Raw genomic sequence first — 23839 nt, 5'->3', positions numbered from 1 at the left:
TTTCATGTTATGGGATTTCATGGAATTTATGTTTTCATTTGGGTTATCACAACTAATAAGGAATTTGTCAAGGTACCAAAAATACATCTCAAACATTTAAAAAAAAAATCTTTGGAATAATGTTTTAATTGTATATAATTAATTGGATTGAACTGAATTAATATTGAGGTGAAGTGCTCCCTGACACAATAATATTCCGCCGTGGTGATTGCTATCAGTTAACAGAAGCTGATTATTACAAGAGGAAAGCAGAGGCAAGCTCTCATACAGCCAGAGTACTTCCTCTTTGTTCTATGTTATGTCTGTACAGTACAGTGTAGCCTACGGTGTGAGTGTTTTATAAGATGGGCATAGAGACCTGCGCACAGTCCAGACACACCACTAGATGACAGCACTGTCTAACCAATTAGCCTGTGAAAAATAGCAATAGCAATATTCCCAACTCCATATCGCAAGGATGTGGACTGTCCCTTCCTGTTTTAGTGCCGAGAGAGCCACCGTACCGACTCACACTGGAGCAGGAACACAGGCACTCATAACGCGATTATGTCTGGATTTTCGCTGTGTTTGTCAAAGACACGGAGCTTTATTTTCCACCGCGGGTTATACAGGTTTATGTATTAGGGAATGCTGTTATGTTATTCTACGGGTAACTGGTAACATAGCAGGCCCGTTCATTGCGCTGCCAACCCTTGTTCCTTTCCTGTGTCAATGATTGTCCTCCCCTTACTCTCATGGCGGAGACTAAAATAATATATCATATAGACGAGGAGGAGACTCCTTATCTGGTAAAACTGTCCGTTTCTCCAGAGAAAGTCACCTTAGCGGATTTTAAAAATGTCCTCAACAATCGACCGGTCAATAGCTACAAATTCTTCTTCAAATCGATGGACCAGGATTTTGGGTAAGTGGCCACCGTCGGCGATTATTATTAGCCTGTTCGTCTGGTTCACTGGCTATTTATTATTGCAGTGTGTGTTTAGACAGCTTATTACAGGCCGTAATAGGCAACATCAAACGATGCTGGCTGCAACCTTGTTACATGTGTGTGAAGTGTAGGGCCATGTCTGTGTCCATGCTCCTGGCACCTGCTCATTATTACAGGCTATCCTGTGCGCAGTGGAGGAGACACATGAGTGTTTGAAGTGATACCAGATCTGTCCAGAGCCCTAATGACGCAGCCCTGCATGCATTACACAGAGCCAGACCCCTGCTCCTCAGAGACGGTGTATTAACCCATAACAATGTCAGTATACTAACCAGGTGGAATATAAATGTCAGAGTAATGTTGACAAAGAGTCCACATGTTCGTGTTCTCAGGTTTCATCTTGTTTTGTTTTGGTTTCCCTTTGCCTGGTTATTATAACGTGTGATTTTTCAGTGTGGACCATAAGAAATGACTATGTCAAAAAAATGATTTGATTTGTATCTGCTTATAACAGCCTGGAAAGTTGTCTTTCTTTAGAGACACATAAAAATCCCAAGGGAATACAGCAACCACAAAGCCAGTGATTGTGACTATTAGATGAGCAATCATATAATCAGTGTTTGCATCTACAGTAATGGTCCCAGAGGAGAAGATCTGTCAAACAGTTACTACATCCTCATAACCTTGGTTTTCTAGGTTTTCTATCAGTTAATTAATTATATGCTGTGTTATTACAGTGGCACTGATAATGAAGGTTTTTAAAAAAGAATGATGTAGTAGTAAATGTAGCTTAAATAAAACGTGTTGAAAGGACAGTCGTTTGACACCTCATCGGATCTCACAGTCCACTAGCTATTCAGTCATGTAAGACATGTAATGTACATATTGTAATTAATTGTGGTCAGGAGGGAGAGAAATGAAATGAGTGATTAAACCTACAGGCATAGTTTCACTACTGATAAAGTTGTAGCTTCAGGTATTGAAGCAGAACAGGAGAGTCTAATGATGCACAACATGTCGTGTAAAAGAAGGTTTTTTTGCACTAAAACTAAAATATTATTTCCTATGCTGAATTCTTCCCCAGAAAGTCATAGGAGCTTCCCCCGCTATCCACTGGATGCTGGACAAAATGAATAATAGAAATATTTCCTCCCTCTTTCTCTCCCTCTTTCCTCTTTCTCTCTGTTCCTCCCTTTGTAATCCCATCCTGGTTTTCAGGAGTAACACCAGGTTCTACAGAGCTCTTCAGCTCTCTTGGTCAGTGAGATCTACTTGTGTCAGGCCTCTGCTGAGAATGACATATTTGTGTCAGTGCCCGTTTCTCATTCCAATCTGAACAGTCATACATGGGCCCACGCGCATTAGTATCTAGCACTGTAATCGCAAACATGATTGGAGGAAATGCAGAGGCAGGCAGTGTCTATAGAGCCGAACGTCATACATTTCCACTGCAGCCTGACCTTGTGAGGGAAGCTGGCTCTTCCTGGTGGCAGGCTAGGCTTGGTTGCGCCGCTTTGTCCCCAGCCTCGGCTTCCTGCCTCTCTCTTGCACTGCAGGCCGGGCTGCTTGCTGGGCCTCAGGTGATCGACAAGCAGATTATGGAAACAAACAAAGCATGTTTGCTCTCACCACATGGAGACGTGGCTCCATGTTGCTGAACATGCCGCTACAGTAGGCCGACTGGCTCCTGCATGTGCATCAACAAAGCATGTTAAATTCACTTGTGAATTGGACATTGTCAAACGACTGCTCACACGGGGCTGTTATAGGCAGTTTATAAAAGCGTCTTCATGAGAGTTTCTGCCTTTGAGTTAAGGTTGAATATCTGGGCTCTGTGAGTGCCGTATGGTACTGGCACGGTATGGAAGCAAACCCAGTCAAAGGCACAGAGGATAGCAGTGCTTTGTGGTAGCCATGCTGGCTGTACTGCATACACACAGACAGTATGGCTGCTGGAGAATTAGCAAGGGAGGAATAAGACTGCTAAGCAGAGAGGGAAAACATCAAATCCCTTGCAGTTATAGACAGTGTTTGAAATGTAAATGAGCAGTCAGTGCAAGGTCCTCTGTAGTAGACCCCCTGCTGTGCAGGAAAAACCAGCCATTTTCTTATGGGATTGCTGAACTACATTTGTGCTGGCCATATCAGCTCTTTAAGCAATGGCCACACAAATTTGATAAACGGTGTGCCCCCAAAATGCCTCAGCTCACTGCAGTGAACATGCCGTTTCAGTTCCCTTTGGAATCATTGTAACCGTGGGCTGTGGCATTTCCGTTCACACAACAGAGCACAGCAAATTAAACGATGACTGTTTCTTTGTGCACATTTCATACCTCACTTCTTCTTTTTTTTTTTTTTCTAGTCATATTCATTCATTCATCAATATTCATAAGACAGGAATCTAATTGAGGCTGGGTTGTTTTGAAGGAAACCCACTTGGCTTTTCTTTTTTTTTTTCCCGAGACTTCAAGGTGATGATATGGCATTTTGTCATTGCCACTGGTGGTGAGTGGGTTTGAGACCTCACTATAATGCAAGTCACAGAGGCACTCTGGAGCTGAGGAAGCAGCCAAGCTGAAGGTCTGAAAGAAACAGTCTTGTTTGTGCCTCAGAAAATAGGGGGCTGGTAGGGGGATCTTTCGTCTGCTGAGGAAGTGATGCCGAGCCCCTGTAGTTAGAGGACAAAAATCTGCAGCTTTTTGCACAAATGCTCTCATGCTTCACCTCACTTGTTTTTGCCATTTGAGGACTGTGACAGATTTGAAGGTTATACCACACTCGGGTGTCATGGCATTAACAAAGATGCTCTTAGTGTGATAGTGACGATATAATATGTGTCTTGTAGTGAGGTTATGGATGGAAAACAATAAAACATCTGAACTTTGTTGTTATGGTGCTGTGGAAACCACAGGGTTACAGTATTAAATATACCATCAACAGCAGGTGTGCTATTTTAAAGTTTTTTCTAGACACAAAGTTGAATCAAGCTGTTTCCTGAGTCACAGTCTTTGTCTTATTGAAGTCTATCTTTTCACCATCTTAATCGACTACAAATATTTTGCTTCCCTGTTTATAGTATCATTAGCATCAGCCCACCAAAGTCCTTGGAGTGCTGGCCCGGTGTTAGCTGGCTTCTCCTGCCCCTGGTTTCTGGTTTTGGGCTGTAACTACCCTGCCCTCCTGTGTCTCTCACAGCATAAACAAACACGTCTAATCTTCCCCAGCTACACAAATATCCCCAGCAGTGGAATATTCAGCGATCACCAGGGTAAATCTTGTGTCATTATCCTGTGAAATCTGTTAAGACCTATTTAAGCTGTCAGCTCTAAGAAGTCAGATCTGTGACAGCAGCCCACACCAGACACATGCTCCTTTAGACAGGGCTTATGATTTGTTTGTGTGAATGTGTGTGTGTGTGTGTGTGTGTGTGTGTGTGTGTGTGTGTGTGTGTGTGTGTGTGTGTGTGTGCGTGTGCGCTTGGTAAGAGTTCAGGAGTGGTATGAACACTAACACTTTCCTGATATCAGATAGAAGCTGAAAAGAAAGCAGGCCAAGGGTATTTCACTGCATGTTAAAGACGTCATCTGTTATCATTGGATTTGTTTCTTGGTTCAGACAGAGATATGTTTAAGAGATTTATTTTGTAAAATACAGTCACACTGTCGAGCTGTGTGAGAGGAAGAGCCAGCCTTATTCCTGTCAAACATTAGGAAGAAGAAGCATTGCTGAGAGTTCACTCATACAGGCCACTCCCACATCCTCACAAGTCACCTTACAGCTGGTCAGCTTGAGAGAGAGGATGCAAACATTTCCTACCTAACACGCAGCCAGCAGAGTCAGCCCTCGCCTCCCTCCCTTTTCCTCCCTGAGGTGGAACAGGCCACAGCAGCAGACTCTGTGGTCGTCGGTTCCAGCCACAAGGCTACGTTATCTCCGTCCACCACTCCCTGCAACACAGCTCCCACAGCAGCAGCACAACTAGCTTGGCTAATCATTTCAGTAGCAGGGAACTTCTGGCAAACAAAAGGTGGAAAAAGAAAGCTGTAAAGTCGCTGTCAGAGACACCCCTGCATAAAATCTTCTTAGGCTTTCCTGCTGCTCTCAAATCGTGCCTCTCCCTTTTCATGCACTGTGTTCAAAGCCAAGACGCTAATATGAGAGCTCCAAAGAGTTTCCGAAACGCTCGCTCATACTGTTTCTGAGAAAATCCTTTGCGAAAAAACAAACAAACAACATACAATAAAGACATACAGGGAGGTATAATGAGAAAGCGACAGATACATCAAGACGTTTTAGCCCCATGAATGCGTCGGTGTGTAAGGTGTTACCCAGCTCATCTCCTGCCCCTCAGCTAGCTTCAGGCTTGATCTATGTGACACGAGCCCTAGCAGGTGTGGTGACTGCCTGCCGCTGAACTGTGTCCCAGCAGGTCAAAGGGTAACTGGGAGGTATTTTTGTAGGGAATTTACAGCCAAAGATGAACACACCGAGGGAGGCTCACACAGTAGATCACTCTATTAATACACGCTCCTGTGCCTTGACGCCCTGTTGTCGCAGCTATGAGGCTTTTACTACCCACACACAACACTCACACAGACACGTCTATCTATCTATCTATCTATCTATCTATCTATCTATCTATCTATCTATCTATCTATCTATCTATCTATCTATCTATCTATCTATCTATCTATCTATCAATCTGTCTGTCTGTCTCTCTGTCTCTCTGTCTGTTTGTCTGTCTGTCTGTCTGTCTGTCTGTCGGTCTGTGTGCAGTGGATCATTGTGAAACACCTGTGCAGGTTAACTATTGGAGCCATTCATTACAATCTAATGCCCCTATCTTTGCCAGGTTGAGTAGCCAGCCCCTATAACATTATTGTGCTTAGTGTAACTGGACAGACAGCCAAGATGTCCATAAATCACTGATAGAAACATCGCTGCTGCTCATTGAGCCTACCCGTACTAGCGAGGGTGCAAAGCTGGTTGAAAGCCATGTGGAAAATGTGACTTAGAAAGCACGAATGTCTCTCAGTATGTGTCACCTATGCAGGGAAGTGGAAGTGTCTCAAGGCTGTCCTGTGTTGTGTTGTTGAGCTGATTCTGTGTCCTTCTCCCGGTCAGTGAGCCTGACTCTATCTGTCTGCCTGTTCCCCAGGGTTGTCAAAGAAGAGATTTCTGATGACAACGCCAAGCTGCCTTGCTTCAACGGGAGAGTGGTGTCCTGGGTAAGTGAGATGGATGGTGCACCCGTGATGCCCCTCTCTCTCTCTCTCTCTCTCTCTCTTTCTCTCCTGGCTGCTTGCCTGGCTGTGTGCAGCTTCGAGCTCTAACCAAAGATTATGTGGAGCACTCATGGATCATGTAAATGTGTAACGCCTCCACAGAGCTTTTTAAACACTCTTCACCTTGAGCCCACTGTTCAGCTGCATTGTATAGGCGTGAGCGCTTCCATTTGATATTAAACTCAGCCACTGTTACAAAATACAACCAGAGGTGGTTGAGTTTAGCCACCTCTGGTTGTAATAATACCAGCTAGTTGTAAACTATCTGAGGGAGGTTACTGTATTGACTTGTGGAGATTTATAGTGCTTCGTATTATGGAAGATAAACAGTGCTCTGAGACCAAGTTTCCCTACTGGGACAATAAAGTATGTCAAATTAAATCAATCTGTCATGTTAGAGGAGCATTTACATCTTAATCATTGCTCTATCATAGCAGACAGAAACTCTGGCTTTACTGTAAATATTGATGATTAGTTTGACAGGCTGCTCATTTAATCTACTTTGGTGGCTTTTTGTCAACAATCTAGCAAATGAATATCATGCTTAATTGATTTCTGTGAGGAAAGTCATTACTTTGCTTGGCTTCCTCCACAGGGAGGTCACAGGTCAGAATCAGCCAAACAGCGGTGGCTATAGAGCTGTGAGGGACCGTCTTGTTCATTATCACTTAAGCGTTGTCGATACCATCTAATAACAGGGCTTAAAGCCTGTCACTATGCTGCGCTGCTGCCCAGCAACCAGTTAGCCCAGATGTGCAGTATGCGTCTTTATGTTTCATTCACATTTGCTTTGTTCTATACACTACATCAGTGATTCACAAGTTGTTTTAAACCCTTTTAACAAAGAGATTTTTTTTTCATGGCGCCACCTTTTCATTACAGGTAATTTACAAAGATATTGATAAATTTTAATTTTGCACATGATGTACCCAGTATTAAATAATGTTTGATAATCTTATACAGGCATAATGTGATGTAGTTAGCATAAATGTACTATTATATGATTCCGTGTGTATGGCTGCTGTGTTCGGCTGCTTCACATAATATGAGGTTCTTGAAGAATACTTTCTAGAAAAGTATTTCCATTAGCAATACCCACTCTGGTACTAATTGATAGTGAATCCATCTGCAATGACAAATTTGTACATTGCTTGATCAGACATCTGACGACTTGAAAGTCATTGCAAGTGTGAGTTATTACTTTACAAGTCTAAGCATGGAATAGCAGCATATTTAGTAACACAAACTAACTTTTGATATTGTGATTTGGATATGCGCTGATATTTTTTCCCATTTCTAAACAAATATAAAAATGTTAATACAAAAGTTGCCTAATTTTTCATGTGCTGAAACCTTATAGAAAACTTACATTAATTAACAAACCATGTGGCATCCTTGGCCCAAGGTTTTTTTTTTGGTTGCAGCAGGCAGTCCACAGCTCTACAGCGATAACTGGTCACATGTTACCTTCCATAAATTAGTCCAGTGAGCTCCACACATAGTGTTATAGAGAATTTAAATAATAAGAAATAGAGGGCAGTGGTATCAGATCAGGAATCAGTGTCAGAGAGAGAAAGTGGGATTGGTGCATCCTTAAAGTATGGGGCTATTTTTCTTCAATAGTACCATTAAACACAGAAAGAAGCAAAATTATTTATATAAAGCAGTTTTCCATAAATCAGGAGAACCAAGGGAGCGAAATTGACTCATTTTTAGTTAGTGTTTGAGACAGAAAACCAGACACAGATGGTGATGGAAACTGCAGAGATGCTTTCAGTCTTTGAGAAAGTAGCCAGCAGGGTTCATTTAACAACCAAGTGACACCACAGTGACACCTGTGAATCTAAAGCTTGCATTAGAATAATCATATCCCATACAGTTGTTACTAGTTACACGGCTGCCTGCTTTAACTTTCATTATTCTGGCTAAGATGAAAGGGGAGTAGCTGTATCTACGGGTCATTGTACATCATCCTTTGTACTGACACTCTGAGTAAAAGCAGTGTGGTCTTTTAAGTTTCTATGTCGCTGTGTTTCTCAAGTTGTTTATTCGGCGCCACCAGTCATCTCCATGCCTCTTTTCAGCCTCTCATTTCATAGTCTTTCCTCATGCATACTTGTACACAAGACGTGTCTGTCTCTGTGGTGCCAACATCGCTGTGTGTGTTTATCTTTGAGTGTCGCAGAGTCTGTTGAGGTTGTTTTTGATCTTCCCCTGCCACACCATGGGACCTATATCATTCAACTAAATATTTATTATTGTTTGTGTTTCTCTCAGAGCTGAATATGTCTGGTCCATAATGAATTTCCTTTTCTTCAACTTCTCTCTCGCAGTTGGTCCTGGCAGAGAGCGCCCACTCTGATGGAGGATCACAGTGTACAGAGAGCCATCCAGAGCTGCCCCCTCCTCTTGAGAGAACAGGGGGCATCGGAGACTCGCGCCCCCCCTCCTTCCAGTAAGTAGGCTGATTACCGCTTCTCATATATGCACAATTACACACACATGCATGCATTGCGGCATATGTATTCAAGCACACAATCCTTTGCACTGGGTGACCTTTTTATTTCACAGTATGCCATATGTGCTAACCAGAATGTGGATTGCTCATCGGGGAGGTTCATCATCAGGCTCGTATGGGAGGTGTAGGTGGTCTATACGCCCATGTGTAAATATGGCATGTCCTAAAGCTCGAGAGTGTGAGTGGTTTTCCCACTTGTGTGTATGTTCCCTGCCGTCCACTTAACCGTGGAGTTTGGCGTTAGTCCGCTCATCTATGTAAACATGATGCGTATGCCGCCAGTGCTGCTGATTCTTGAAATAGCCTTCACAGCATAAACATCCTCGGGCAAATCCTGGCACTCAGTGAGGCCAATTGTGTTCAGTCACTCAGAGCATTCATCCATACTTGCTTAATAAAGGCATATGTGGTTCAAAAAGACATTGCTGCCTAAAAGCTCAGAAATGGAGATTTTTTTTCTCCACAGCGTGATTACGGTTACCTGAGCCCAGAGCTTCACACTGGCAGATTAGAGAATATCACTGCACTTGCTGAGAAGTCCCACGCTAAATATAGCTGGAAGGGCTGGGGGGCAATGGGGGCGAGGGTTGCTGCCATTGCAGCGCTACAGCAATATGGCTGAGGCTCTATATTGAGAACAAGCAATCTGTCATGTCTCAGTGTATCTCTTTATCCAGTGTTTGACATCTCAGCTCGCTTTTGCCCTCTATGGGCTGCTCCCTGCTGTTTGGCTGTCAGCTGTCCTGATGATTTTATTGTTCCCAGCCAGCTTTCACCAGGATTACTGCCACCTTGTGGAGGGAAATGAAAGTGTGCCAGCACCCTTTACCCCCACGTCATCCCCTCCCCCCTCCCCCTGTCCCCTCCCTCACTCTCCCTTTCTGTTTCCCTCTTCAAGTCAGACTGGCAGGCCTTTCTCTCAGAGAAACAGCGTGGTGAATTCCCTATAGCGAACCTCCTCTCGTTCTGAAATGAATCCAGTCTTCCACCTTCTACCGCTCTCTGTAAATAGCTGGAATATTATTACCACTTCATTTTCTCTTTGTGCTTTATTCATGCATTTCATGTGTTTGTCAGCATGAATGGCTCTATTTGATGAGCACACAGAATAGGTGTTTTGGGCTGAGAATGGACGCAACTGATGTGCTTCTGCCTGGTAATCCGGATTAACGGACATTAAAAGCACCCATCTCCATTTCCCAAGAGGGAGGGGTTGGCGATTGGCAGCAGTGAGGGGAGGTAGTGGTGGGCGGGGTGTTTGGGTAGTGTGGGGGTTGAAAGGGGGTGGCATTTGTTCACAGCTGCAGCCTAGCGCCTTGGATAATCTCCCCCCAGATCAGCAGACCTGCCGCCCGGCTGGTCAGCAGCCATTGACAGCATGACAGAGACGCAGTCACCACCACATCAATCATCACATTGCGTCCCAATCACTACCATTAGAAGTGCATCCGAAATATGCATCCTAAGTGATATTTGCATACATGCACTGACCTGTGCTGGTGAAGCCTGGCCCAGGTGCACCCATTAGTACCCCGCAACAGAAGCGTGTAAGCATGCCTCATTGACCATTTTATCCCGCTGAGTGAACACAGCAGACACAGCTTCCTGTCTGCCGTTGTGTTTTTAATTTACATTGATCATCCACACATTGCCACTGAGGTGTGCGAGAACATGTTTTTTTTTAAATGCAGGATGATGTTTGTGTTTTATTCCTCTTTTGCTCTGTTTATGCACGTTGAATATGAAACTGTTTATATATGAGCATTGCCATTTGAGATTTGAGCGGGAGTGTGCATGAACGCATGAACGCAAGTGTGATTATTTATGCAGGTGTGAAGTACATGTTGCACACATGCCTAAGTGTGTGTGACAGACTGACAGGGGCGAGTAGATTTCTCACCAGCTTCAGGTTTCCTTGGTGCCTGGTGGCTGTGTAAGTCCCTTAACCTTGTTGCCCGAGGCCACAGCGTCTCCAGCCCCTCTGACAGAATAGCAATCTGCCCCTCCAGAACCCCCAGACTCCTCCCAGACCCCAAGCACACAGGCCGGCTTATTGCTCAGCCCACACCTGATCTGCCTTTTCTCGCTTTTTTTTATGCGATCTGTCATCCTCCCCTGTCTGTCTCTCTCCCAATCATCCTCCAGGCACCATCTGGGCTTTCAATAGGTCTCATTAATGCAAGTATTGTCCAGAACAGCTCCCTCTCAGGGTATCTGGTCATTAATGACACTTGGTGAAAAACACATCACATACCGCAGAACAATGAAACTCCTATTTTGGCCAGAGGGATTGAATTTGAAACACAGTTATAATATGAGTTCCATTTTCCCCTAAGGCTGAATGGCAGGCGAACTGATATTATAGCAGACAGAAGTATTCTGTAGCTAGGGATTACGCTCAAGAGTGTTGGTCACAGGCTGGCTAGAGAATTAATATGAAAGACTTTCTGTGAGAGAGACAGTGAGTGTGTGTGTGTGTGTGTGTGTGTGTGTGTGTTTTGTACATCATTATGAATCTGACTTAAGTTTTCCGACGCGTGTGTTGCAGCGCCAACGCGGTGAGCAGTCGAGATGGCCTGGACACCGAGACGGGAACAGAGTCTCTCCTGAGCCACCGCAGAGAGAGAGAGAGAGAGCGCGCACGGAGGAGAGCTCGAGAGACCGAGCGTGAGTATTATCAGCCAGGAACAGATGGATCCTTAAAATGCAATTATCTTGTCATTTTCAAGTTATTACATTTCAGTGCATCTAACTTTCCGACTCAGCACACGTTACTCACCCCCTCAAAACACATTTAAAAAAAAAAAAAGAAGTGGACAGATAATAGACACGTATGAAAAAAGGCCCGCAGGGATCACATGGTGAGCTTTAGCTGTGTCAGACCAAGAAACACACAGATATCCTAATTCTCAGAACAGGAAAGAAAGCAAGAAATGAATAAGTTCACTGTGTGTCAGAGTTTATGGAATCCACTGTCTTGCCCAATAATTGTTCTTCTCTTTCCTGTCTGTGGCTCAGGTTTATGGTCAGAGGCTGTTTTCCACTTGGTAGCCACACTCCAATCTTGTACATGGATTATACCCTGTCAGAGGACACGAGTGTTTTGTGAAATATCAGAGGAGATTTTGTTTCAGCTATTGTTGAGATATAAATCCTGCCATTCGCAGTCTACCTGGAAAAGAAATTGTTAGGATCTTGGTTTTAAAAGCCCCTGAGAACTGTTATCAAGCGCAAACACATCTGCTTTGTTGTTCTGGCATTTGACTGAAGCAGTTTCTATTAAAATCACTTTGGTCGGAAGAGGACTGCCTTCTCCCTGATCCCTCAGAAGAACTGCTTCACAGGCTCTGTTTATTAATATGAAAGCCTGACAGGCAACGTTGCATGCCTGCACTGTCCACAGCAGAGAACAGGATATACTGGTGCTGCAGGAAAAGGTGTGTTTTGTTATCGGGATAATCAGACCTGCAATATTTTGAGATATCCGCCTCGTTCTATTCCTGTCCTCGCCACACAGAGATTTTGGCGAAATGAGTTGGTTTTATGGCAGGAAGTAATAAAGAAGCAGCCTATGATGCTCGCAGTCTGCTGATGTTTGTATTCACAGCAAAGCCAGTTGTCTTTCTCTCTCTCTGTCTTCTCCTACCCTCATCCTCTCTTCACAGCAAAGCCTGGCTCTTTGTGTCCTGCGCTCCAGGCTCATTAACCAAATACTCATTAATTTATGTGGTGCAATTAGTATCACAGAGTGCAGCATCAGGTTGGGGTTGTAGGAAGAGTAACTGTAACTATCTCGCATGCTGGAAAACAGATTAACTTTATTCCAGCAGACTAACTGCATAATCACGTCCATTGATTTCCTCATGATCACACTCTTGGGACAGTGCTTTTTATTTTTACTTGGCTCGAAACATGCTTTTGGCGTTCGCCACATTCAGATCCACTGCTGCTAACTTCACATCTGCTGTTCTGTGGGTGATACGGAAATACCTCAAGTCTAATGAACTTTGCATCTGTCTGCCATCATCCACTGTCTTCACTGACCTCAACACAAATAAGATGCTGTTACACAGATGACACAAAATAACAAATTTCTTAAGGATCGCCTCACGTATCCCTCTTCCTCTCTCTCTCTCTCACACACACACACACACACACACACACACACACACACACACACTTCCTTACCTCGCATCTCCTCGCCTGTTAGTTTGTTAGCTTTAATTAAATGAAACCATTGGGTGAAACTGGGTGTGTCCCTTGTGGTCTACCAACAGTTTTGTGGCTCATAAATCTAGCAAGACCCAATGAAATGTTATTCAATTTGGCCTGGTGTGTGCTGTCACGATCACATGGCACTGGATGTAGAGACATATGAAGCAGGAGCCGGTGGCCCCGCCTCTTTACCTCACTGCCTGCAGCATAGGCAGCAGCAGGAATTCCCCTGTCACCTTATACACACGCTTCAAGTGATTCTGTCTCTGAGTGAATGCTGGCTGTTTCACAGTGATCAGTTGAAGTGCTCAACCCCTGGTAAACACCTCCCTTGTTATTTTCTGTCTGCGCTGCAGCGTTTGAGAATGAATGGATGAATAATGGAGCAGTTGAAAATTTTAGAAGGGTGAACAGGTGTAAGACCTTGAAGGCAGCATGGAGTTATGGGATATGATCTGTTTCGAGGCCGCAAGGTGCTGCGCATCTTAACCTGTTGTAAGACAAGACTCTAGTGTTGAGTTATTACACTGTAGCAGAGAACATATAATACCCCGAAAAAAAAAACAAAAAAAAAACATGCCACTGCATTAAGCATTATGCTGCTCAGTGCTGCCGGGATTTCAAGGTTGAGGTCAGAGAAGACAGAGCTAAACCAGAGCACTTATGCTTGTGTTAAAGTATTAACACAAAACACACAGCTGGTGAACTTAAACTGTCCTTGGTTATGAAAAGTATCTTAAAATCAATTTCTGTGATGCGATGCTGCTGCCACTGCTGCTGCTGCTGCTGCTGCTGAAAGTATTTGGCTTTTTAATAACCTGATGGTGTTTTCACCTGAGGCAAAGATGGGATAGGATAGGACAGGACAGCGCATCATCTCAAATCCCATATTATCTCTCTCTGTTTTGGAGAATGTCATCATCTGATTGGTCAGAGGCAGATTACCAGTCATTCTATAGTTGCGTGCCATGGGAGGGAGGGAGCAGGCAATACTTTCTCCTGACTCTCTGCTCAGTTTCTCTGTGCATCGGATGAGAGCGCACTGTCGACCGTGGTGAGAGGGATTTGTTGTCTTATGTGCGTTGATGGATTCTGACATTTGAATATGTTATATGATACAGGTGATATCATTTTGTGGTTCGTTTCCTGCAGGTCATTTTTTCTGTCATTCAAAGGTGACAGTTGAAAATAGCAGGGCTCTTGTTTTGCAGTGAGGAGACAGTTCTGTTTATCTGTTGTGAGCCTTTGTAGGGTGATGTTGTTTATGTAATGTTGAGAAATGATCAATTTGAATAGTTTCATCTGATGAGTGCATTGTCTGTTTATTTATTTCCTTTAAAATGTCACCCTTGAAAAGGTCATGAATACATTGTATATAAAGTTGCCCAGTCAGAGAAAGTGACTTTGCACTCACTTCTTGTTTTCGTACTTGCCGTTCTTCATAGACTATCTTTATACTTATTTCCTATTTTTGTCGCTGCCTCTATTGTAGATAAGCTGTGAAGCCTGTCAGCAGCCAGCCGGTGGGCAGAGACCATCTGGGGCTCAGGCTGGGTTTGAGGGAACCACTAGCACAGACGGAGCAGAGCAACAAAGCCGCAGATTTCAGTCTGACTTGGTGAACCTGCACACTTGTGTTTTTTTGTTTCGTCTGGTGGTGGCAGTCATCTGAGCGTGGGAGGAAATATGTTTGAGTGAATCCTCTCAGTGGATGTCATGTCCCTCTGCTGATTGAGTGCTTATGCGCTGTAGCTCAGCTTTCATAAGAGCACTGTCTGGGCGGAGCTAGAGATGGGAACGACCACATTGCTGGAATGTTTTGCTCGTTCTCTGCGAATACGCTGGCTGCCACGCCCTCTTTGCCTTATGAGACCTTTCCAGCCAATCCGCTGTTACCCTGAGACAGCACCACCTCACTGGAGATGTACGTATGGAGATAGACAATGCTGGGAATTTTGCTGCTGGGGACACAGCTTTGTCTTATCTTTTTGCTAGGAAGTGAACTGTTTACAGTAAGCTAGTGTAATGAAAATAAATCTAAAATAGGTGAATACATTTTTCCATGACTATTTTGACCTTTTTAAAGCACTGACCACACAACCAGAAATTGTTGATGATTTATTTCATTCCACCCACTCCTAATCTTCTCTAAAGTCTGATTGTCATCCCACTTGTGCTTTCAGTTCATATTTTCATTGATGACAAAATCTCCCATAGACGTCCTCCCCTCCTTGTTGCTCTCTCTCTTTCCGATATGACCCTGCAATAAGCAACGTGACCTCGCGTCTGACTCACCGCTGCTCTGCTCTCTCTCTCTCCAGTCCCTCGCATCAACGGTCACTCTAAATCAGAGCGCACTGCAAGGGATTCAGCCATGGGTTATGACAGCGCCTCAGTAATGAGCAGCGAGCTGGAGTCCAGCTCATTTGTGGACAGTGAAGAAGACGAGGATGCCAGCAGGTAACATACTAACTACTACACATCGTCATGCAGACTCTTAAATCAGCAGCTTTTGATTGTTTCTGACACTATAACAAAATCTCTGCAGATAAAAAAAATAAAGCTAATTGTAGACACTGAAAAATGATGTTGTAAATGCAATTTGCACTGCAAACTTCTGCAAACAAAATAACAATTGAATTTTGACTTTTATTTTGTCTACCTCCTGTACATCTACACAGACATTTGCTCTGTAAAAAAAATTGTGCTTAACATATCAGGTCATTTTACCTTGTACCAGGTCATGTACTAATTATAAATGACCTTTTTTTTTTTACACACCCTGTCCATTCCATCCTCTCTTTGTCTCCTCTTTCTTCTCTTGTCTCCGTCTGTGTTTCAGGCTCAGTAGCTCCACGGAACAGAGCTCGTCTTCACAGCTGATGCGCAGACACAAGCGCCGGCGGCGGAGGCACAAAGTGGCCAAGATAGACCGGGTGAGCACCTTCGAGACACATCACTGTCCCTGCTGATATTGAAATTGACGTTGAGTGTGAGAAACAGATGAGACAGCTGATTGATATAGACTTTCTGTCACTTTGACTACACTATGCTTCACTTATCGTATCCTCCTCCTGCTTTTCCAGTCTTCATCCTTCAGCAGTATCACAGACTCCACTATGAGCCTCAACATCATCACCGTCACACTCAACATGGGTATACCTGACACCTTCATCACTATAATGTTTATATCAAAATATAAAGATATATATGCATGACTATTATAATGTTTGTCAGACATGATACTGTGCTCTGAGTCATTCCCTGCTTTCCCCCTGACAGAGAAGTACAACTTCTTGGGCATCAGTATTGTTGGTCAGAGTAATGACCGGGGAGATGGCGGCATCTACATCGGCTCCATCATGAAGGGAGGAGCTGTGGCTGCTGACGGCAGAATAGAACCTGGAGACATGCTCCTCCAGGTACACGAGCAGATGTTTCCACTTTTACAAATTATCATCATGCATGTCGACGACAACACCTCCGCTGCTGCTGCTGCTTTACAGTGTGAAAACTGAACATTACACACAGAGAGAACGCTGGGTTTCAATCTGAGGTTTTGTGGCCTATTAAAAACCAGTTCTGTTACTAGGCTGTTTTGTAAAAGTTGTAAGCCTGCCTCTCCTTTTCCTTCCTGTTGTTGCTTCTCTTTTTTATCTCTGCACAGCAGCACTCTATGGCTCCACCAACTATAAAACACACGATGGCTAATTACAATTTGTTGACCAGCATTCACGGTATAGCTTTTATCATCAGTGGGTATCCCATAGAAAGTAGCTTATGGTCTGCAGGCATCTGAGCACTGCAGAGATTAATGTGTGCACAGTACAAGTGGTTGAAACACACCTGCGTCCTCTGCAGAACTTCAAAGTAATTATTTAGTTATGAAAACACAATGTGTGATTAAGCCATGTAATTTGATATATTGAGTTAATTATATAATTTGTTGTCTGTCAACTAGGTGAATGACGTAAACTTTGAGAACATGAGCAATGACGACGCTGTGAGGATTCTCAGAGAGATTGTCTCCAAAACTGGGTAAGAGCTTTAAACTTAGCATCCATGTTTATTCAACTCTCAGCTGCAGATCAGAACGAGATCATCTCGTCATCAGTCTTGAATCAGACAAGTTGTTTGTGGGTATTCAGATGAAGTCATGACTTTGAAATAAAAGCATGTCCCCACAGTTTATCCATAGTTGCCAAATTCTTTGTGACTTTTTGTAAAACGAGCCTAGTGACTTTGTGTTCAGCTTTCCTGTCGTGCTCTCCTGCTGGTTATACCAGTTTACTGCAAGCTTTAACAGTATGGTACTGTACACACTAACACTCTATGTATGAATATGCAGATTATCTTGTTGTGTCAACTAGTGTTGACCTTTGGTAAGTGATTTCCACTGACGGATTTCCACTCATGCATGAAATAGAAGAACTGATAAACGTCAGTCAGCAATTTCACACGTGACAGCTGTGTAGTGCTGTGGTTAGGTAGATAATGTGCAGTAGATAGTGATTTCCTGTATGTTGCATTAGCTAAACCTAACTTATTTTCTATATTCCTCTCCAGTCCTATTAGTCTTACTGTTGCCAAATGTTGGGATCCGTCTCCACGAAGCTACTTCACTATCCCTCGTGGTAAGACAAACACGAGTGCTACTTTGTGATCACATGGATACATATCTAGCAGATCAAACTTATTTTTATTACAAATGGAAGACGGTTAAACTGTGTCATTTTTTAGCGGAACCCGTGAGACCGATTGACCCTGCAGCCTGGATTTCACACACCACTGCCCTGACAGGACCTTATCCACACTACGGTAAAACTAACCAACCGCTGGAGTCAAACACTGTGAAACATCCTTTCTCTAGTAACTATGATAACCTTACAACATTTAAAGAGTTCAAAAGTTCTGCTTGTCAGTGTTTTCTCAAAACCCTTCTCCCATCTCCCAGAATTTGATGACTTGCCTCTGTCTGCAAGTAAAACAGACATGGCCACCATCGTCAAGGTGATGCAGTTGCCTGACTCTGGCCTAGAGATCCGAGACAGGATGTGGTTGAAGATCACCATTGCCAATGCTGTAATTGGTGAGAAAAGCTGAGCTGTGTGGCCATGCACAAAACCTTGTTTCTTGTAAACAAAGTTTTTTTTAAAACTAGTTTACTGTTAGTTGTTTGCATGCTGCACCGAACATTGGTGCTGTGTACGAACAGCAATGCCCCAGTTACTCTTTAAAATTAACACCCAAAAAAAAAGAGAAGGATATTCAATAGAAATAAAGGAATTCATAGGTCTATTGGCAATTCCTAAAAAGCACAAAGTTAAAATACAAATGTTAAATGTTAAAACAGAAATTATGGAAATAATTAAATCTGTAATCACATACCAGCTCTTTATTATTCCTAGGTACAATAAGAGGTATCAGCCTAAATCTTTATTTTTCTTTCCAATCAATCTCAACTCTTTCAAGCAAGTTTCAGTTGTTTTTTTTAAACCACAAAATCTTAAGTCTGAGGACTGAAAAGTATCCTGCATAGTTTTGACATTAACTCCCCTAACTTTACTCAAAGTTCTTGCAACATTGTGCTGCTTGTCTGACTTGTAGCCACTGTGGTCACTGTGGTTGTGCATATCACGAGTATTTTTAGCATCTGTTCAACACATTAGAGCAGGAGCCTACATGTCTGTGTGTCTGTGTGTGTGTGTGTGTGTGTGTGTGTGTGTGTGTGTGTGTGTGTGTGTGTGTGTGTGTTTGTTGCTGTGTCAGGTGCTGACGTGGTGGACTGGCTTTACTCCAGAGTAGAAGGATTCAAGGACCGGCGGGATGCGAGGAAGTATGCGAGCAGTCTGCTGAAACATGGCTACCTGAGACACACCGTCAACAAGATCACCTTCTCCGAACAGTGCTACTATACCTTTGGGGACCTCTGCCAAAGTACAGCCTCTTTCACTCTCAGTGTGTCAATAATGCATCTCTATGTGCCTGTGAATAGATGGATTGTGCTAAACCTTTCCCTCTCTGGTTCTGTTTTCTCTCCAATAAGACATGGCATCACTCAATTTAAATGAGGGATCCAGCGGTGGAGGCTCTGAGCAGGACACTTTGGCACCGCTCCCTCCCACCAGCAACCCCTGGCCCCTGGGCGGGCAGCCATTCCCCTACCCTCCCTTTCCCTCCGCACCCCCCAGCTTCCCGCCAGGATACTCAGACCCATGCCACAGTTTCCACAGCGGGAGCGCAGGCAGCCAGCACAGCGAGGGTGAGCAATGAGAAGGAGGGGCAGGACGGGCCTTTGAGTTTTCCATCAGCCTTTCATTAATTAATGTGATAATTTGACTCAACATGCAACATGGCATTATCCCTGATCTTATTACTCCTGACATATGACGTCAGTGTTAACAAATGTCTGACCAATGCTAATGTTAGCTCTTCTGGCTCTCTGGGCAGGAAGTTGACATTGGATTGCATTTTTTTATTACTTATATATGTGTATTCTAAAACACGTCCTGTATTGTCAAGGTCAATCATGAGCATCTTGAGTCACGCAGCGGACAGCTCTGCAGTACTGGGTGTGTACTCAAAAAAAGAAAAAAAAAAATCTGATCAACCATGTGATTACAAACCGCCAGCTTGAAATGATCAACGCCGAATCCATCCCTCTCCATCAGTTCTCGAATGATCTTTTGTTTCCATTGTTGAATCAAAACATGATAGTGCTTTGTGTGGCTGCTGCATGGTTTTTTAAATGTGCATTGAGGGAGAGTGGAGAACAAGAGGGGTTTTCAGTGGGTGGCTGTTGATAGTGTGGCAGTAGTGTACATTTGAAACCAGCCAGTCCAGACAGATAATGGTAAGTTTCATGTTACCATGTATCAGTCTGATTTTCATGGTATTGAGTGATTCATCCAGACATCATCATGTCTCACTGTCAGCTGGTTGTCATTCTTTCAGTTGTTTTTATCTACAACCTTTGGAAGGACAGAGATGACAAAGAACAGTCATGAGATGTTTTGTCTTATGAATTAAAGTTGTAGTTTTGTTCCTTTTGGCACTTCCAAACAAGTTTTTGTGGGTAATGATGTGGCTGCCTGCTCGTTTGAATGTATGCATGTGTGCATTTTTGAGGGGCAGTTTCTCCACAACTTCAAACATTTTTTTAGTTGGGTGACAAAGAACAGTGACCAATGGCTGTAATAAAGTCATGAGCTTATGGGCCAGATGTAGAGGGGTACGTTAGATAGTGTGGGAAAGGCTGGGCCGGGAGGTGTGTGTAATTCTGTTGTTCCCTCTGTTTCTGCTGGGCAACGGTAGACTGAAGGAGGAGGTAGTCCCAGGACACTGGGGGAACCGGTAAGCCTGCTAACCCCCTCTCCTCCTCTGCTGCTCTGTCTCACCATTGATCCTCTCGACTCTTATCCTATCCCTCTCTCTCTTTCTCCTGTGCTAAACATTCTCCACCTATCATACTGTAGCTTTAAGGTTTTTTTTTAATTTATTTTTCCTCCGCCCGTCCCATGCGTCTTCCTTCGTCCATTTGTATCCTGTGTGTGACTCTCCTGACAGTCCATTCTCCCTATCTGCACCTCTGGGCATGTGTTTGTACTGTGCTGGGAGGTGCATGATGCAGGATGATCACTCTACTCCAAGGCTTTCATTCCCACTGACAGGGGGCGATCATGCACCAACTTACCCAGTACTGTTGGGCTCATTGAGGAAGGGGGAGGTGTGGAATGTTTGATTTTGCAACAGTGTGGTACACCTCTATCAGTATGACGCTGCCATTGTGCACCAGCACTAGGACGTGACACTAACATACATTTAAAACAATGACAATGTGACTGTAATAAGTCCCTTTAAGAAATCAGTTCTACTGTTCTGTATCATCCACAAAGTGTTGTATAGCAGTGTCTTTCTGATGCAGGTGTATCGTGTTTATATTTCTAATCTGTGAATGTTTCAGTATTTGTATGAGCATCAGATGAAGCCCCTGGAATTAGTTGCTGCAGGTGGAAGTTGGGGAAGAAACCTTTTGAGATAATCATGTTTTCTTGCTAGACTGCTTAAGAAATAACAAGTCACACCTTAAACAAAGTGCAGCAATGTATTTAATAACATAACATAAATTGATCAAATTTTTCACCTAATAACATGCTGTCTGATGGATGATGTCTGTAGCAGTTCATGAAGGCTTCATTAAGCTTTTACAATATATTTTGTTTAATGTGTGACTTTCTGCCTCCTTGTGAATCAGTAGCAAAACCAGCTGATTCTAAATCAGCTGTAGCTGATGAGTTGGAGCTGCTGACTGTGTATTTTACTTAAGTGTTCTGTTGAAGACTAAGCTAAAATGTTGTTGTTTTTTTTCTCCTCTCAACAGGAAGCCGAAGCAGTGGATCTAACCCCAGTGCAGGCAAAGGTAGACGCTCCTCCCCACAGGAGAAGGGTCAAAGGTCAACATGCAGCGAATCAGAGCCCGGCATCCGTGGAGGGAGGCGCGGTGATCGGTCCGCTAGCCAAATGAGCCATCACAGCCATGCCGTCTCCAGTCACAGTCACGCCCGATCAAGTCTCAGTCACAGTCAGTCACACAGGAGCCACTCGCTCTCACAGAACAGCCACCCCTCCTTCACCTACAGCCACGCCCCGTTCACCCAGCCAGGGCCAGGCTCCTGTGCCCAGAGCGAGCGAAGCCATGCCTCCTCCTACGGCCCCCCAGGCTTGCCTCCTCCTTATTGTCTGGCACGTCTGGCCCCCAAGACCTCAGTCAGCAGCAGCACGCCCCCTGGAGCCCCTCCTGGGAGAGAGTTAGCAGCCGTTCCTCCCGAGCTCACCGCCAGTCGCCAGTCCTTCCAGCATGCTATGGGCAATCCCTGTGAGTTCTTTGTTGACATCATGTGACAGGACAGTGCCTTTAAAACTCATGGAGCACAAAATAATTCTCCCTGAACCCACATACCCCCTTCTCTCTTTCAATTTTCAATCTTTTGCCTCTAACTGTCTCTAAGTTCAGAATGTAGACACTGACTGGCCCTCTACCCACCCCCTGCTATCTGTCTATCCCTCTGATGTTCACGCAATGGACTACAGGCAGCAAGAGCACAATAGGAGGGAGTCCTCTCACACTTACAAACACGGGTCCTCTGTGGCTGAAAACCCTCTTTTGTATTGACGTGACGTGTACAGTTTGTGAAACGTGAGTGGTATTCAGTGTGGTGATTCTTTAAAGCTGCTGCGCAGACATTCTCTTGGGAGTGTGTACTCTATGTAGGATTATTTCTGTTCTGCAAGACCTTTAAGCTGGCTGGGCCTGGATCTCAATCCCCCAGACCCAGACCGACACCTACAGCCCGCACTTAGGAACTTTTTTTCTGGGCCTAGAACTTGGACTGGATCTCCTGACTCATATGTGTGCATACTGAAAAAAATTAGCTCATTACACCAAACCTCTGGCCCCATTTCTTTTATGCTGTGGCACAGCCACCAGCTTACCTGCCAACTACTTAAAATTGACCATGATCAGTTCACAAACCGTGGATTTCTTCAACTTCATAAGGGAGGCCCTGTAGCCAGCCAGTAGTTAAACTAGGCTGCATATTGCATGACTGTCTCAACTGCTTTAAAGAAAAGAAATTTTATTAATACATTTCGTTTAAAGTATTACCATTATTTGGGGGAGGGGATACCTCTTGCCAGTGGTCTAAAGGAAGAATCCGTACACTGGATGATTTTTGTGATGTTATTTATGTGATCATGTTGCATTAATGGTGTCATACTTTGTCTACTACGGCTGACTGACAGACAATCAGACATCACCCTTTGTGAATCAGTGGCCAGTTTCAACTGTCCTCGCTGTGCTTTGTCGAATGTATCATTACTCCTGTCAGTGATTAGACCCTGACACTCATAACACTTTGGTTTAAACACTTTTAACGTAATCAGATCAACTTACAAACAGGATTGCAAACAGTGCATACCCACCACAGCAGTGGACGCAAACTCACAGGGTTGACATTAGATAAACCACTTTGCTGAAAGCGTCATGGTCATCGCCTTCTTCGCAAGTGTGAGCTTAGATAAAAGTCAGTGCGATAAAAGCCAAAGCCTCACGATGTGTGGTGGATATTTAGAAACTGTCTGTGATGTAAATCTCTGTCTGTGATTTTCATCAGAAACTTCTCATTTTACAACTTCAAAGTGACTTCAAGGGGAATCCTGGCCTTCACATTCTGATATCCTTACGAAACAATGGCAAACCCCTGTTGTATCTACCTAGAATATAGTTACAAGAGGGAAATAACACGCACACACACACACACACACACACACACACAAACACACACACACTAGATTTATGAGCACTTTTGTCATTATGTCTGTCCCTCCCTTTAGTATGAAACACTGTTTGCAATCAAAGCTTTCTCTTTAATTTTGTTTCTTTTCAAAAGAAGAATAAATTGTACATAGAAATTTATTATATATATGAATAAAAATATATATGTTCAAAATGTTGTCGCATTTTCCATGATAATCCCCTGTTATGTTTTATCAATTGACATGTCTCACCCTAAAATATTTTTTTTTAGCAGGGCCACTAGATGGAGACATCCAGTTTCTAAATAACTCAAGTTTTATATGTAAAATGTATTTTTGAAATGTCTGCAGTCAGTAATTGCCTAATTTAATGAGGCATAATCATTTGAAATGTTTGAAGCATTCAAGTAGGTGGTCATTTCTCAAGACTGATGAGCAGTCATTGAGTAGGTGGTCATGATCTTGAAGTCTAGAAGACTATAAAAATTACAGATCAACTTAAAAGGTTCAATATAACCATCACCAACCAACACCAAATGTGTCAACTGCTCTTGCACATCATTGGCTTTGACACTTAAC

The 23839-nt window shown here is 43.6% G+C and overlaps 1 protein-coding gene across 2 annotated transcripts; it reads left to right on the top strand.

Annotated features, from left to right (window-relative positions):
* Positions 1-474: 474 nt before the first annotated feature.
* Positions 475-23454, top strand: dvl1a (dishevelled segment polarity protein 1a). Of its 2 annotated transcripts, none has more exons than XM_087173645.1 (15): positions 475-904; positions 6087-6156; positions 8547-8668; positions 11280-11398; positions 15268-15406; positions 15789-15882; positions 16033-16102; positions 16229-16368; positions 16908-16984; positions 17513-17580; positions 17687-17815; positions 17901-18035; positions 18716-18883; positions 18993-19208; positions 21327-23454. In XM_087173645.1, the coding sequence occupies exons 1-15, from the start codon at positions 735-737 to the stop codon at positions 21845-21847; spliced, it is 2238 nt and encodes a 745-aa protein (XP_087029771.1). In that variant the 5' UTR covers positions 475-734; the 3' UTR covers positions 21848-23454. The 2 variants fall into 2 exon arrangements, with proteins under 2 accessions (XP_087029771.1, XP_023260850.1); XM_023405082.2 differs by having other exon boundaries at positions 476-904; positions 17687-17764.
* Positions 23455-23839: the final 385 nt, after the last annotated feature.

Source organism: Seriola lalandi, unplaced genomic scaffold (assembly GCF_002814215.2).
Source record: "Seriola lalandi dorsalis isolate HSWRI2012SDOR001 ecotype SW California unplaced genomic scaffold, Sedor1 jcf7180002054262, whole genome shotgun sequence".
NCBI classification, from domain to species: Eukaryota; Metazoa; Chordata; class Actinopteri; order Carangiformes; family Carangidae; genus Seriola; species Seriola lalandi.
Note: the sequence above shows the minus strand (reverse complement) of the source record. Positions and strands in the feature narration are given on the sequence as shown.